Genomic DNA, 17996 nt, shown 5'->3' with positions numbered 1-17996 from the left:
TCATTACTGACTTCGATTGCACGTTTTTACATTTAGTCAAGTTTTAACATAGAGGGGGAATCGAGACGAGGGTCGTGGTGTGTGTGTGTGTGTGTGTGTGTGTGTGTGTGTGTGTGTGTGTGTGTGTGTGTGTGTGTGTATGTGTGTGTGTGAGTGTGTGTGTGTGTGTGTGTGTGTCTGTGTGTGTGTGTAGAGCGATTCAGACTAAACTACTGGACCGATCTTTATGACATTTGACATGAGAGTTCCTGGGAATGATATCCCCGGACGTTTTTTTCTTTTTTTCGATAAATGTCTTTGATGACGTCATATCCGGCTTTTTTTGTAAAAGTTGAGGCGGCACTGTCACACCCTTATTTTTCAATCAAATTGATTGACATTTTTGCAAAGCAATCTTCGACAAAGGCCGGATTTTGGTATTGCATTTCAGCTTGGTGGCTTAAAAAATAATTAATGAATTTGGTCATTAAAAATCGGAAACTTGTCATTACATTTTTTTTAAACGATCCAAAAACAATGTCATCTTATTCCTTGTAGGTTCCTGATTCCAAAAACATATAGATATGATATGTTTGGATTAAAAACACGCTCAGAAAGTTAAAGCGAAGAGAGGCACAGAAAAGCGTGCTATGCAGCACAGCGCAACCACTACCACACTAAACAGGCTCGTCAATTTCACTGCCTTTTGTAACATGTACGAGCGGCGGACTACGGTCATTGTGAAAAAATGCAGTGCGTTCAGTTTCATTCTGTGAGTTCCACAGCTTGACTAAATGTAGTAATTTCGCCTTACGCGACTTGTTGTTATCTCCTGTTGGCTCAAACCTATGATGCACACACGGGAATGTAAGCTTTATCATAGACCAAGGACTATTGGGAAACAGACTGAATTGCGACACATATTTAGCACACTTGAACGGGGACAATTCAAACTGTGTTCTTCGTGTCATTCAGCACACTCGGCTGAATACAATGTTGTGATTTTGTGGAAAAAAAGCTCATCGAAGATCCTTCGATTTGACTGGCATGCTTGACGATTTTCATAACTTTTGTTCTTAATAAGGATACCGTGTAGGTACACGTAACATTCGAGCTAAAGATTCTGAAAAGTCCAAAACGTTGCTACCATCGGAAATCTAAAATGCATAACACAGAAAATACGACACACATGAGTGTATAGAATTCGTAAAATTCTTCAATAAATTCAACATCCGCGAGAAAACGGTGCAAAGGGTAAGTCATTACGAGTTGTAAACACTCAGGTTTTTCTGCTTTTCACTCCCACAATTTCTGAATAAACATAAACACTAAGTGTGCACGAGAAATAAAAGGAACGATGACACACGCCAGAATAGTAGGGTATATCTCAACATTCCTGTGGATTCTGAACTGTTGCCATGGAGACAAGATATCAGGGGTGTGTACAGACATCACCAATCCACCAGTCAATCGTAAGTAAATTGTTTATTAATTGTGTTAATTCAGACAGCACTACTACCATCACCTCTCTCTCTCTCTCCCATCTCTCTCCCTCTCTCTTTCTCTCTCCCTCCCCCCTCTCTCTCTCTCCCTCTCTCCCCCCCCCCCTCGCGCTCTCTCTCTTTCTCACCTGCGCTCTCTCTCCCACTATGTCTCCCTCCCCCTCTCTCCCTTCTCAAGGGGACTTTACCATGGAAGTTCAGTTGGCGTATTACTGGGTAATCGGGTCACTGGTTTGAATTCAACTGTATGTAAGGACTCGGAGATGGTATCCATGTTCTACCTCCGTATCACCGCCGTAGCACGTAAACGACCTCGTCATAATGCGAGAAGTGTACAAGCTTATAACATATTATTTCGTAACATCAAAAAACGAACACACATATAGACAGCATGACTTTTTTTGCCGCTAGCTTTTCATTGGAAAGACGCGATCTGAATTTCCCAATAAAATAAAACAAAATGAAAGGAAATACATGTGTACAGTCTTTCAACGTAAAGACGCGTTTAAACTGTTACCAGAGATAAAAAATAAAAATAAAATAAAAAGGAAAACACTGCAACGATCTGAAAGTAAATTGTATTGCATGTAGGCGCGCGCAGATAACCAGATCGGTCTCTTCATCAAGTTCATGCACACTCCTTCCTCTGATGATATGCCCAGGCTTTTACATAGGATAAGGCCATCTCTCCCCTTTGACACACCGGCACGGTTGGCCTAGTGGTAAGGCGTCCGCCCCGTGATCGGGAGGTCGTGGGTTCGAACCCCGGCCGGGTCATACCTGAGACTTAAAAATTGGCAATATAGTGGCTGCTCCGCCTGGCGTCTGGCATTATGGGGTTAGTGCTAGGACTGGTTGGTCCGGTGTCCGGGGTGAGACATGAAGCCTGTGCTGCGACTTCTGTCTTGTGTGTGGCGCACGTTATATGTCAAAGCAGCACCGCCCTGATATGGCCCTTCGTGGTCGGCTGGGCGTTAAGCAAACAAACAAATCCCCTTTGACACGTAACAACAATCAACACCCTTAACACCTTCCTATGTGGACTGGACATACTAGTATTATATTAGTACTAAGGTCGCGATTGAGCTTGCCACTGGCGGCTTCTAGCCCACTGGCGGCTTTCATTTTGTTGTGACGTAGCTCGTCATTAGGAACTACATTCGCAGATCAACACCAGTGTCCGTTAAGAAATGGACTCTCAGAAAATCCCACTCCGCACAGAAAACACCCAGTGCGTTGATTGTTTAGTATACGTTCTTATATATGTTCTTATCTCATGCAGAAGCCTGGTCACATAATTATGACAAGGTGAGTCGAATTATTTACACGAGAACGACTGCGATTTTTTCTTCTTCTTCAGCGTTCCAGAATTGTCTGGTTACGTGTGAGCTCGTTTGTCCATTTGGGTTCCCCACACTATACTCTGAGAGCATAGTCAGCTCACTCCGCTTTCGTTGAGTAGGCATGCTTGGTATTTTCGTGTTTCCATAACCCACCAAACTCTGACATGGATTACAGGATCTTTTCCGTGCGCACTTGGTCTTGAGCTTGCGTGTACACACGAAGGGGGTTAAGTCACTAGCAGGTCTGCACATAAGTTAACCTGGGAGATCGGAAACATCTCCACTCTTAACCCACCAGGCGGCAGCGACCGGGATTCGAACTCACGACCTCCCGATTAGGAGGCCGACGTCTTACCACCACGCCACTGCGCCCGCCTACTGCGATTTTAAGTCCAAATTAAATCTCAGATAAAATAGCTCCACATTCACGTTCATTCATATAAGCTGAATGTAGTTTGGCTGACGAAGTCCTGTCATGTCATGTCACCAACAACATGTTATTTGTCTTTTTTCTGCAGTCAATATATCTGGATAATGAACAGCGAAACGCAGATAACGGCACGTTTCGTCGCACTTACTAAATCCTTTATCATACCTTTCACTGATACGTACGAATGTGGCTGTTTGCATGGAGTCACATCCGTGTGTACCCATAATAGTCCTTGATACCAGGAGCAACATATCTTGTGACATTACCTTTATCATGCAAATAATGTCACACTCATTTCCTGACTTCATTTGCATTGGAAAATAGATATATTATGAGTTATTTCTAATATGCTGACTGTTAGCAAATGATAACAGGCATGTCGAGAAAAAAGATATCAAGCATGAGCCTTTTAGGCGAATGCTGATATCGTTTGTGAGACATGCCTGTTATCATTTGATAACAGTCAACATATTAGAAATAACGGTTTTATTACTGTTTGTTTCGACCAAAAGAAATTTCGAAACGACCGCGCGAGTTAGACAGAACAGCCGCAATGGGAACTTGAGCGCTCCTACCTGATTATGCCTGTCAGTCAAAGAATTCTCGTGACCTGGGTCAGCCAATCAGAGTCACACACATTACGTGATGAATATTCACAGGTCAAATGCGTTTGACACACAACAATCTCACAAGATAAGCCATGTTGAACATGCGTGTCGGTTGCTTTGGATTTTCTTGTTGAACAGAGAGGGACAGATTTAGAACCGACTCCAGACCGATGGGAAATGACGTAAAGATACATTTGACGTAAAGCGAGTGACGCAGTTTCATTTGATTTTTCCGAACTTTGATCGTTTAGATTTCAAGTGAGCAGGTCGCCACTGCACACTTAGAGGATGGGCGGTGCCTTGCTGTTCCGTACAGCACCCACCGGCAAAACTCGCTTTTCGGTATTTTTTACATAAAGAGAGTAGTATCTGACAGTATTTGAAGTGTCATTCTTTAGAATAAATCACGCTGATATTGTTGATTTAAATTTTTACTTTGTTTTGTCAATTTTTAGCTTGATAAACAAAAAGGGTCCCTGCCTGAACGTTATAACATTTAACAGGTCACCTAGAATCCGTCCTGATTGGTCAAAAAGCCATATGGGGCACTGAATTGGTAATAATTGATGATAACATGAAGGGGGAAAAAAGGAAATGCTAGTTTATAGATCATATAACCGTGTTAAACATTAAAACATTCACTGGAACCTTGATTTATTGATCTTTAAACGGACGAACAAGATACGCTACAGACTGTTACAAATACTAATGATGAATCGAAAGTATTACTTTGGGTTTGCTCCTTCAAAGATGTTCTAAAATCAAAAGTGCTTTGTTGCTTGTTTGAAGCGGGTTTTACTTTGCAAGTTGTACATGATGGCATTTCAGAGTAAGCGTCGAACACCGGTGTACACGAAGGCAGCAAACAAACACATAAGAATAATTATACAAATGAACACAAATGGATACAATGGATAAACATATTAGAGGGGGGGCAGCTTAGGATAGTTTTGGGTAGGTAGGGCGGAGGTTAAAGTATTTTTTGGGATTTTTAGTGCGTTTTTGCGTATAAGTGTGTGTGAGGATTTTCCCCCAGAAACTTCCAGGCCCAATATCCAGTTCTTCATTATGGTGGTGGAATGCAGTCTGCATAAACTGAACCTGAAACTTGTGATGAGAAAGTCAAACACACGGTCAAGTCATATAACAGTTGAGGGGAGGGGGGGGGGGGAGTTGGGAGGGCACTTTTTCTTGAAAAGAAGGGGGGGGGGGGGAGCTGGTGGGGAGAGCGGAAGTGGAAGTATTTTCTTGAATTGTGTTTGGATTTGATAAAATAATATGTGTTTGTTCAGAAGCTGCCAGGCCAGACATTCCCGACCAGTTCCATGTGGTGGTGGAATGCAGCCTGTTGGATCAGAACAAGACGACAGTGGTGACGGAATGGTACGACTTCACCTCCAACCTGGCCCACGTCACGCAGCAAGACGAGATGGAGTATGGGGACCTCTTCTTTGACTACAAGAACAACGAACTCCTCAACATCGACAGATACTCTGATGGTACGAGAGAGAGAGAGAGAGAGAGAGAGAGAGAGAGAGAGAGAGAGAGAGAGAGAGAGAGAGAGAGAGAGAGAGAGAGAGAGAGAGAGAGAGAGAGAGAGAGTAGAGCGGGAGAGAGACAGAACCCGAGGGGAGAGAGAGAGAGAGAGAGAGGGAGAGAGAGAGAGAGAGGAAGAGAGAGAGGGAGGGAGAGAGGGAGGGAGAGAAAGAGCGAGAGAGAGATATAGAGAGAGAGAGAGAGAGAGAGAAAAAAGAAAAAGAGAGAGAGAGAGAGAGAGAGAGAGAGAGAGAGAGAGAGAAAGAGAAGAAGAGAGAGAGAAAGAGAGAGAGAGAGGGGACAAAAGAGAGGGAAAGAGTGAACCCAATATTTTACAGACGTTTTCAGTTGTATGCCAGAATACGTAGCCTGCAGACATAACAATAATTAAGGTTCAATTAACGCTGCAGTGTGCACAGTTTCCACCACCCAAGAAACATTATTCTTGGGAAATATATAGCAATGTTTTGAACACGGGAGGTAACGAAGCCATTTCCCCAAACCAGAGACACATGCAAACACAAACGAACACACACACCCACATACACACACACACACACACACACACACACACACACACACACACACACACACGCATACACACATACACGCATACACACATACACGCATACACACACACATACCCACACACACACACACACACACTCACACACACACACACACACACACACACGCACACACACACACACACACACACACAAAGCACGTCTTGCTACTTAATCAGCATAATACAAAAGATGATTCACGACCCAATCACACAACACTTTTTAATTTTGACAAGAGTATGTCCCCATGTTTAATCAAGTTTAAAACTCATTCTATTTTTGTCAGGTAATCAACCTGGCAGAAAATGCAAATTGCTAGTAACAAGAATAGGTCAGGTGTTTCTTCTGGTACATAACGCATGTTAATTTTCACATGAGTAGGTCGGGCGTTCAACTCTGCAGACAACGCACGCGGCTCGTTAAAGGATTATGTTAGCTCTTCAACCTGACATGCAATTCATGTTGATTGTTAGGGGTTCACATGCGTTTACCATTACAAGAGCACACATCGTAATGTTAAAGAGGCATTTCAGATCTTCATCATGGCAGGAACACGCATGTTTATTGTTACAGGATCATTTCAGATGATCCCACAAACAGGCAATGCATATTTATTGATATAGAAATGACCTGTGGATGGTAACAGGAGCACACATGTTGATTATAACAGAATCATTTAGGTGATCACCGTAGCTTCCAAACAGTGTATGTTGATTGTTACAGGAACACACATACTGATTGTTACAGGAATGCATATGTTGATTATGACAGGAAAGCACACGCTGATTGCTACGGGAAAACACATACCGATTGTTACAGGAAAGCACACGCTGTTTGCTACGGGAAAACAAATACCGATTGTTACAGGAAAGCACACGCTGTTTACTACGGGAAAACAAATACCGATTGTTACAGGAAAGCACACGCTGTTTACTACGGGAAAACAAATACCGATTGTTACAGGAAAGCACACGCTGTTTGCTACGGGAAAGCACACGCTGATTGTAACAGGAAAACACACGCTGTTTGCTACGGGAAAACACATACCGATTGTAACAGGAAAGCACAAGCTGTTTGCTGCGGGAAAACACATACCGATTGTTACAGGAAAGCACACGCTGATTGCTACGGGAAAACACATGCTGATTGTTACAGGAAAGCACACGCTGTTTGCTACGGGAAAACACACGCTGATTGTAACAGGAAAGCACACGCTGTTTGCTACGGTAAAACACATACCGATTGTTACAGGAAAGCACACGCTGTTTGCTACGGGAAAACACATACCGATTGTTACAGGAAAGCACACGCTGTTTGCTACGGGAAAACACATACCGATTGTTACAGGAAAGCACACGCTGTTTCCTACGGGAAAACACATGCTGATTGTTACAGGAAAGCACATGTTGATTGCTGCGGGAAAGTACACGCTGATTATTACAGGAAAGCACATGCTGATCGTTACAGGAGCACGCATGTTGCTTGTTGTAGAATCATTTCAAACTATGACACTGACAGATACCGCACATGTATTGGTATTGTTTCAGGAGTGTTACATATGTGTTCAACCTGGCCTGCAACGCAAATAACAGGTTGCTAATTCCAGGTCTTCATCCTTTCATGTGATTGTTACAAGAGCACACATGTTCATTGTTGTAGACTCTTTTCAGATGTAATCACCCTGACAGACAGCTCCTGCTGATTGTTACAGGAGCAGAGATTTTGATCGTTACATGAACACGCATGTTCATTGTTGTAGAATCATTTTAGATGATCACCCTGACAGACGACGCCTGCTGATTGTTGCAGGAGCTCAGATTGTGATCGTTACATGAACACGCATGTTCATTGTTGTAGAATCATTTTAGATGATCACCCTGACAGACGACGCCTGCTGATTGTTTCAGGAGCGTGCAAGGTGTCCACCTTGGCTGACAACCCCAACAACTATCTATTCGGCATCAAGGTGGGCCCCTCAGGCCAGGAGCACGTGCTGGATCCTCCTAGCGCCCTGCACTTTGGGAACGTGTCAGAACTCTACCTAGGGAACAACCACAGCGTGCGGGGGATAGTAGCCGAGGCTTGGACCTCTTGTCAGTACTCGGAAGACCTGGATGCCACTATGAACGTCACATGGTATTTTTCAGGTGGGTCAGTCTTTTCTTCTTCTTCGTCCATGGGCCGAAACTCCCACGTTCACTCATGCCCCTGCACGAGTGGGGTTTTACGTGTATGACCGTTTTTACCCCGCCATTTAGGCAGCCGTACGCCGCGTTCGGGGGAAGCATGCTGGGTATTTTCGTGTTTCTAGAACCCACCGAACACTGACATGGATTACAGGATCTTTTCCGTGCGCACTTGGTCTTGTGCTTGCGTGTACACACGAAGGGGGTTAAGGCACTAGCAGTTCTGCACACAAGTTGACCTGGGAGATCGGAACAATCTCCACTCTTAACCCACCAGGCGGCCACGGCCGGGATTTGAACTCACGACCTCTCGATTAGGAGGAGGGTGTCTTATCCACTGGGCCACTGCGCCTGTCGGTCAGTCTTTGAGTTCAGAGGCAAAACAGAAACACACCGTGCAGAGACTACAGGCCTAGTCATGAACTTTGTGTCAGTACTCTGAGGACCTGGATGCCACCAGGAACGTCACGTGGTAGTTTTCAGGTGAGTTTATCAATGAGGTACTAGAAAGTTAGTCCGATGGTAAAACCGAGTGCGGGAACTATGAAACATTGGGACGGAGGCTTGGATTTCTGGCCAGTACTCGCAGGACCTGGATGGCACTAAGAATGTCACATGGCACTCTTCGGGTATGTCTGTTTTTGAGTTCAGAGCCAAGATTATATATATGTCCCAAGGTAGAATTACACTGTGCAGAACACACAGGGTACAAGGCAAGCTAACTATGTAAGCTTAGACCAGTGGGGATGATTAGTAGTGACACACGGTTTGGCGTTACAGTAAATAATGAACTTTGTTCTCTAAACGGAAATTTTCCACTTTCTTTCTTTATTTGTTTCTTTATTTGGTGTTTAACGTCGTTTTCAACCATTCAAGTTTATATCGCGACGGGGAAAGGGGGGAGATGGGATAGGGGAAAGGGGGGAGATGGGATAGAGCCACTTGTCAATTGTTTCTTGTTCACAAAAGCACTAATCAAAAAATTGCTCCAGGGGAATGTGCCACTGTTGAACCCCCTTTCTGTAATCAGTTTTGAACACTATGTGATATACTATTTAGTTCTACTAAAAACGTAGCACATATGGTACACACTAAGTAGTGTCTACGATGACTGTGTACTACATATTTGATATAACCATAATAATATAAAACAATTAGTATGTCAAACAGTGTTTACAACTGGTTACAGAAAGGCTGTTCGACATCGGAACACTTCAAGTTACAGTGAGATCTGCATTTTGTTATGTCAATACAGCGTCCGCTTGATATCATGCCTTCTTCTTCCGAAAGCACGCAGTCGTCTTTATTTACTGTAGTGCCAAAGGCGTACGTGTCTCCATTGATCATTCCCACTAAGCTATAGATTGTTAGCTGGTCTCAGGGTTATTCTCCAGAGCTGGGGTCCAGTTGAAACCATGTTGCGCGGGTGATATTTCTTTACTTGACTGAGACATTTTAATCAAACACATTGATTTGTGTGTGATAATATAATTTAAATCTTGTCTTAAATTCGGTTATGATCTGGTTCAGAAACCCCCTCCGTAACAAGTAACTAGAGTCTGAAACAATTATTTGTTTTCTTTTCTGTAGAAAGTCACATATAGAAAAATCAAGGGAGGTAAAGCTCTTAAATTCCTTTTCGTTTTGAACATGGCGTGGTAAGTCGTATTGCCTTGATCTTGATCTTGATGTATTACGCCAACAGGTCCCAAACTTGGGAATATTCGTTGGCGGAGTTGGGGAGAGCACTTGGTGTTTTAATCAGCGGTTGGCAGTTTTCCTCTGAATTCGTTTACCGTTGACGACTGGATCGTGTTGTCATCAAGGTTGTTCCAGTCAATAACTGTTCTTGTGAAAAAAGAGTGTTTGTGCACTGGCGTTTTAGTACACTCCACAGTAAAGCACTGGCTGTTGTTTCTTGTGATGTTTCTGACTGTGGCTGATGATGTAAAGTCTTTGTTCACCCGTTGTTTCACTTGCCTTTTAGATTTTTGTTGCCACGGAGTAAATTTGTATCGATGTATATCCTGAGCAATCCGTGATCAGCTGTATCCTTGGTGGTATCGTATAAATACTGGTTTCACATAGAGGCTATCCTTGACATGCACAGAAAGAAATAGAAATATTTGCACATTTAAACTGTATACGTTCTGTATATTACAAGCATTTTAATATGCATCACTCGCGTAACAAGGAAACCAGAGAACGTGACAATCAACATGGAAACCAGAGGTCGTGACATGGATTTAAATACAGACATTAAACAAAAAAGACAAAAACGTGTCCTGTGTTTTTGTTGAATGTCTGTATAATTAACTAACTGGAGTATTAATGACAAAAGTAAAAAACACACAATCTTTTTGCCATTTGATTTACATTATACTCATATAAAGCACTGAGAATGCATGTCTCCAAATGGTACCAAGCTCTGGAGAATAATTTACCCATTACGTTCAGAAACACAAGAAATGTAGGTCTTGACTATGTGGCGGTGTTTCAGCCAATACCACGTGGGACATGCAGCTAGGAGTGAGCTCTGTGCCGATCAGGGCTGACGTCATGGGCAAGAGGAACAACGCTGGGGGCGGGAACCACGACTTCCATCACATCTACGACCTCTTTGACTTCACGCCTTCCGTCAAACCAAGCGATTTCCAGGTGTGGATAGTTGGTCAATATTTAACTGTATGTTTGTTTTGCTGGAGACTAGGAAATGAGAGGGAGGCGAGTGTGTGTGAGTGTGAGTGTGAGTGTGTGTGAGTGTGTGTGTGTGTACGCGCGTGCGCGAGCGTGCTATGAATGGAAAGGGAGGCCAGTATGTGCGTGTGTGTGTGTGTGTGTGTGGGGGGGGGGGGGGGGGGTTGGTGTCCATGCATCTGCCTGTCTATTTTTTGGGGGGGTGCTTGTGTGAATTGCCTGTCGATGCGTGTATTGTATCTAGAAAATCAGACAAGGTGTTCTAATGTGTTCACACTATCTTGAGAACAGCTGCAGCCAGGAGACTACTGCCCTGGTCGCCTCAACACCAAACCGTTTCCCACACTGCCAAAAGTCTTCTCCATTATTGGAGAGATACTGGACTTCGACTCGGAGCAGGTGGAAACTATTGAGGTAGTATCTTGTTTTCAAAGTAAATCTATAGCTAATGTTTGGTATTTGCCTTTAAGGAGTAGGTTGTAAATTCAGTGAGTCTCAAGTAGACGTCAATTTCATCGTCTGTAATAATAATGATAGCCTAAAATGTGTAATCATGAAGCGCAGTAAGAAACGGGAGCTCTGTCCTTTTGCTACAATATTCCTACATTGATCAGCAGACTGACGGTAAGGATATATCATAAGTACTTGGGATATTGAACCTACGGCGGGCGGGGATGTAGCTCAGTCGGTAGCGCGCTGGATTTGTATCCAGTTGGCCGCTGTCAGCGTGAGTTCGTCCCCACGTTCGGCGAGAGATTTATTTCTCAGAGTCAACTTTGTGTGCAGACTCTCTTCGGTGTCCGAACACCCACGTGTGTACACGCAAGCACAAGACCAAGTGCGCACGAAACAGATCCTGTAATCCATGTCAGAATTCGGTGGGTTATAGAAACACGAAAATACCCAGCATGCTTCCTCCAAAAACGGCGTATGGCTGCCTAAATGGCGGGGTAAAAAGCGGTCATACACGTAAAATTCCACTCGTGCAAAAAACACGAGTGTACGTGGGAGTTTCAGCCCACGAACGCAGAAGAAGAAGAAAAGAAGAAAAACCTACGGCACATTCCTTCCCGTGTACACAATTCCCCTCACCATCTCAGATCCGTCCAGTCTTTGACTCCACTTGGACACAATTCCCCTCACCATCTCAGATCCGTCCAGTCTTTGACTCCACTTGGACACAATTCCCCTCACCATCTCACATCCGTCCAGTCTTTGACTCCACTTGGACACAATTCCCCTCACCATCTCAGATCCGTCCAGTCTTTGACTCCACTTGGACACAATTCCCCTCACCATCTCAGATCCGTCCAGTCTTTGACTCCACTTGGACACAATTCCCCTCACCATCTCAGATCCGTCCAGTCTTTGACTCCACTTGGACACAATTCCCCTCACCATCTCAGATCCGTCCAGTCTTTGACTCCACTTGGACACAATTCCCCTCACCATCTCACATCCGTCCAGTCTTTGACTCCACTTGGACACAATTCCCCTCACCATCTCACATCCGTCCAGTCTTTGACTCCACTTGGACACAATTCCCCTCACCATCTCAGATCCGTCCAGTCTTTGACTCCACTTGGACACAATTCCCCTCACCATCTCAGATCCGTCCAGTCTTTGACTCCACTTGGACACAATTCCCCTCACCATCTCAGATCCGTCCAGTCTTTGACTCCACTTGGACACAATTCCCCTCGCCATCTCAGATCCGTCCAGTCTTTGACTCCACTTGGACACAATTCCCCTCACCATCTCACATCCGTCCAGTCTTTGACTCCACTTGGACACAATTCCCCTCACCATCTCAGATCCGTCCAGTCTTTGACTCCACTTGGACACAATTCCCCTCACCATCTCAGATCCGTCCAGTCTTTGACTCCACTTGGACACAATTCCCCTCACCATCTCAGATCCGTCCAGTCTTTGACTCCACTTGGACAACGTGCCAAACATTATCTTGCGTTGAAATTGTTCTGGACATTTTATTTTTTTAATTTTTGTTTGATCTAACTCTAACTTCTTGCAATCCACAAAGTTAATTCATCAACGAAAGCCCTATCCGCACATACAGCAACCATGCAGTTGATTTTGTGTATGTGTCCAAGTGGTGGAGGGCTGGCCTTATCCCAAGAAAGCGCCTGGATATACCAAAGGTGTGAGCGGATTTGTTTACACGGGTCTGAAAGAAAAATAGCCACAAATTTGTTCAGAAAATGTGTGGATTTCTTTGTGCTATAGGGTTTCTGGTGGGTAAATTATATTTTAATTGTTCTCATTGTCGTATTTGTGAAGGAACACTATGACAGCTACCGGAAGCTGACCGTGTATAAATACAAAGAAGGTGCAAGTCTGTCTTTACTGAGTGGAGCTAACGGCAGAACTGAAGTCAACGATTTTCAAGAAGGCAAGTCATTATTTACTTCTGTTCAGCGTCCCGTGTTACAGTCAGTCAATATAATGTTTGTCCATGTCATTATTCGTCGGTAACTTTAATACATTCGTGGTAACAAGTTAAAAGTTTTGATTTTTAGATAATTAAACGTGCTGTAATTTAACTATTCTTTCTTTAATGCCCAGGTCCAAGTAACTTTTATCTGGACCTTTTGCGAGTTAGAATTGTTTTTACCCGATGACGATGACAACGATAATGATAATAATAATAATGACAATGAGGACGAGCATCGACTTAAACAATGACGACGATGATGGTGATGACGATGTTTGAAAATGCTTGATTCATTGCAATCATTGCATGTCTGCAGGTTACGCGTACATCATAGACAACGATGCTGGGTCTTGTCAGGTACACCTGATTTCAGAAGGACAGTTTGCCTTTGTGGACGAGACAGGGTCAGGCACCAAAGTCCGCCAGCAAACACCAGCAGAGTTCTTCTTGGCAACTAACGTCACCTGGGAATATGGTGGAGTGGTGAGTTAAAATCTTTAATATATTTGTTTTAAATCTTAACAAGTAAAATGTCTAAAGTGGCAATTTTGAGGTATTCAGGGAGAGGTCAGTGGTCGTTTGTGTTTGCAGAACAAGAACAAAAGACGAATACTCCCCATAGTTATGTTGAACAAGTATGCAATGGCCGAATGGGACCACGTTGTTGCCCTTATGTGTAATCATGATCAACGTCGACTGGCACCTTGACAATTATTTTGCACATAGTCAAATCATTTTGCTAACTTATGCTTGCAATAATATGAACGTGCGCTGCCCATAAAACTAACCGTAATGTTTTGTTTGACCAAGTGCAGGAAATTACGAAAATCAGGGTGTTCCAACGTATACATTCGGGGTGCGTTGCTTAGAGCTACCGATCTGTTCGCGCAGAGACAAAAAGTGTTCATGTTGTAAGCAACGCTATGTTCGAGGCGAACTGTTCTACCCTCTCTACCTACTTTCAAATAAATGGACCCGTCTCTTCGTTGACGGCCGAGTCCATGCATGCATATTGGGGACGATCATGCAAACAGTCGCATTGTGCTTGGAACAGCATTTGCACTCAGGATATCTGTGTGAGTGTGTGTGTGTTTCGTACCCCACGTGGAGATGCAGGGGCTTTCCTTTTTTTGGCTCACGTAAGTGTAGCCTATGCGTTCGTAACTTTGTCTGTCTGTGCGTGCGTGCGTGTGTGTGTGTGTGTGTGTGTGTGTGTGTGTGTGTGTGTGTGTGTGTGTGTGTGTGTGTGTGTGTGTGTGTGTGTGTGCGTGTGTATGTCTGTGGTAGAAACTTTAACATTTGACTAAACACCGAAATACTCATTTCACCTGGTTATTTTTCAAGCAACATCTTCAAAGTATTGAACCAATGATCAACATTTTGTCGGCATGTGTGTAGTTAAAGTGTGTATCCAAAGAAAACGGGTGGTGGGGTGGTTTATGGGGGTACACGCAGCTGACCGGTTTGTGTCGTGTGTGGTATGTAGACCAGGTTAGTCAAGACCAGGTTAGGTAGGGGTCGCGCTAAGGATTGTGGGAAAAGACTCACTTTCCAGTTCTCACCTCTGCATTCGATTCGCCGATTCGGGGAAGACGATTTCACATTGTTCGATTTCTTAGCTCAAGAAAAATAGATAAAGAAGATACCAAAGCCAAAGGACATTTCCAACAGTTTGATCTGCACAGCGTGTTTCCAGTGTCTGCGCAGGGAAGATCAGCTGTCGAAAGCGCAGTGTCGATCTCGCTGAGTCGTGTCCCCAGTAACAATGTAAGTACAGACAGATCTAGTGTCTCCCACTCATAAAGCGTGTCACATAAGCTTACTGATCATTCGTTTTGTTTAATTTCTTTCTATTTCAGCAGACACGGATATGAAAAACAGTGCTAGGCAGTCACCTCCAGTGAAATTAGTTGATCTAAACTGCCTGTAATGTTTGGATGTCTTTGTTCTTGGTTCGATTTATGTGAATTTCAAGACTTGCAGTAGACTCTTAAGTTTACTCTGCCCGTATAAAACTGTCTACTATTTACTTGAACATGCAGATATAAGGAAACGGGATGAATCTGTTCTCAAAGTCAAAATTATTACGATTTTGCCTCAGTTTCAAAACATGCTCTGTCATGGTTCTGTCTGTAAAATGTGGTGCCTTTCTTCAGACAATTTGTGAATGCTAGATCTAGATCTGTATCGCGTTTCTTTCTCTCCTCTCTTTGATTGTACTATTTGCTATTCTGTTTCAAAACACTGTTTTTATTTGTGTAGGTTGTAGTCATCACAACTAATCTTATTTTGCCTTTTGTTTCAGAAAGGAGGATAAGCTACAACAAGATCGACGCTATGTCAGATATGCCTCAGCCACATGACGACTTCTGAATTTAGATCCACTCGGCATGGTGACAAGTCTTGATGAAAAGTATTTAAGACAGATAAGCTGATGGTAGATTTCCAAATGAACACAGCACCCGCAGATCTACTGCTGATTTATCTGTTTGACTTCTTTTAAAAACTATACATGGAGTAAATATGATGCGTTAGTTTTAACTCTGAGTGTGTGGTGTGTGTGTTTGTGGCGTGCATGTGCGTGTGACGGAGTGATTTGAGCTTGTGTTACTGTTTGTTGATTTCTTACGGGAGCCTTGAAGGCTTCGCCTCTTGTTTTTTGTGTGGTCAGATTCACAGTTGGATTTCTTGTTGATTCCGTAAAAAAGTGTTGTGGTCTTCATGTCAGTCAATAAAGGTGAAGGTTTAGGAGTAAATAGCGCTCGGAATCGAGAGGTTGCGTGTTCGACCCTGGGTCAGGCCGCTGTTTTCTCCCCCCTTTTCTAACCTAGGTGGTGGGTTCAAGTGCTAGTCTTTCGGATGAGACGAAAAACCGAGGTCCCTTCGTGTACACTACATTGGGGGTGCACGTTAAAGATCCCACGATTGACAATAGGGTCTTTCCTGGCAAAATTGTATAGGCATAGCTAAAAATGTCCACCAAATACCCGTGTGACTTGGAATAATAGGCCGTGAAAAGTAGGATATGCGCCGAAATGGCTGCGATCTGCTGGCCGATGTGAATGCGTGATGTATTGTGTAAAAAATTCCATCTCACACGGCATAAATAAATCCCTGCGCCTTGAATATGTGCGCGATATAAATTGCATTAACAAAAAAAAATCCCTGCGCTTAGAACTGTACCCACGGAATACGCGCGATATAGGCCTAAGCCTCATATTGATTGATTGATTGATAGCCCGTGTGTGCTCTTTCTCTCTCTCTCTCTCTCTCTCTCTCTCTCTCTCTCTCTCTCTCTCTCTCTCTCTCTCTCTCTCTCTCTCCCCCCCCCCCCCCCGTGTCTCTGTCTCTATCTTTCTCTCTCTGTTCGTCTGTCTGTCTCTCCCTCCCTTTCTCTCTCTTTCTCGCTCTCTCTATCTCTCTCTCGCCCCCCTCTCCCTCTCTCCCGCCCCCCCCCTCTTTCTTGCCGCCTCTCGCCCCTCCGCACACACGCGCGCGTAAACTCACACACACACACACCGTATAATTATGTTTACATACACAAATGCACACGCGCGCACTCACTCACACACATTAACATACACAAACACACATAAACACAAACACACACACACACACACACACACAGAACACACACACACACACACAGAGCCACTCACATACGGCACACGCAAACAAGCAAATACACCCACACACTTCATTGCACGGAGATATGAAGGTGGGGAAGGGGGGAGAGAGAGACAGAGAGAGAGAAAAGGAGAGAGAGAGAGACTGAGAGAGAGACAGAGAGAGAGACAGAGAGAGACAGTGAGAGAGAGAGGTAAGGAGAAAGAGAAACAGACAGAGAGAGCGAGAGAGAGAGAAAGGGGGGAGACAGACGGACAGAGAGAGACATAGATTACGGAATGTGTGTGTGTGTGAGAGAGAGAGAGAGAGAGAGAGAGAGAGAGAGGGAGCTCTTTACCTCTTTATGTCTCATGACAATAACCCGCAAGTGTCACTATCTGCACGCATTCTTCTCGCTCTGACTTTTTGTGGACGTCAGCCTTTTCAATCTTAAGTCCGATCTCGTGAAAAAAAGCAGGTAACGCGACCTTGCAGCAAAATACAAAACCACAGGTCAAACAACTAAACAAGCAAAGAAAGACACACACACACTCACATACGCACAGGCAAACAAGCAAATACACCCACACACTTCATTGCACGGAAATATGAAGGTTGGGGGGGGGGGGGGGGAGAGTGACACAGAGAGACAAAGAGAGAGAGGGGGAGAGAGAAAGAGAAACAGAGAGAGAGGGGGAGACAGAGAGACAGACGAACATAAAGAATGTGTGTGTGTGTGTGTGTGTGTGTGTGTGTGTGTGTGTGTGTGGGTGTGTGTGTGTGTGTGTGTGTGTGAGAGAGAGAGAGAGGGATGAGGGAGGCAAAAGAGAGAGAAAGAGAGATAGAAAGAGATAGAAAGAGAGATAGAAAGAGAGCAAAAAAGATACGAGAGAGAGACTTTCAGACGGACACAAAGAGAGACAGACAGATATAGAGAGAGAGGTAAAAAGAAAGAGAATGACATAGGAATAGGGATATGGGGGGGGGGGGGGGGGGGGAGAAAGAAAGAAAGAATGAACAAGTCGCGTAAGGCGAAATAACAACATTTAATCAAGCTGTCGAACTCACAGAATAAAACTGAACGCACTGCT

At 44.0% G+C, this 17996-nt stretch overlaps 1 protein-coding gene across 1 annotated transcript in view; it reads left to right on the top strand.

Annotated features, from left to right (window-relative positions):
• Window positions 1–709: 709 nt before the first annotated feature.
• LOC138981647 (uncharacterized) overlaps window positions 710–17996 on the top strand; it is a 42983-nt gene continuing 25696 nt past the window's right edge. Inside the window, exons 1-7 of the mRNA XM_070354642.1 lie at window positions 710–1451; window positions 5155–5361; window positions 7872–8111; window positions 10651–10808; window positions 11139–11261; window positions 13146–13257; window positions 13616–13782. Coding sequence (XP_070210743.1) covers window positions 1337–1451; window positions 5155–5361; window positions 7872–8111; window positions 10651–10808; window positions 11139–11261; window positions 13146–13257; window positions 13616–13782 — 1122 coding nt within the window. The 5' untranslated portion in view covers window positions 710–1336. The remainder of the gene's footprint in view (window positions 1452–5154; window positions 5362–7871; window positions 8112–10650; window positions 10809–11138; window positions 11262–13145; window positions 13258–13615; window positions 13783–17996) is intronic.

This window comes from Littorina saxatilis, linkage group LG12, assembly GCF_037325665.1.
Source record: "Littorina saxatilis isolate snail1 linkage group LG12, US_GU_Lsax_2.0, whole genome shotgun sequence".
Taxonomy (NCBI): Eukaryota; Metazoa; Mollusca; class Gastropoda; order Littorinimorpha; family Littorinidae; genus Littorina; species Littorina saxatilis.
This window is presented reverse-complemented; position numbering and strand designations above follow the sequence as displayed.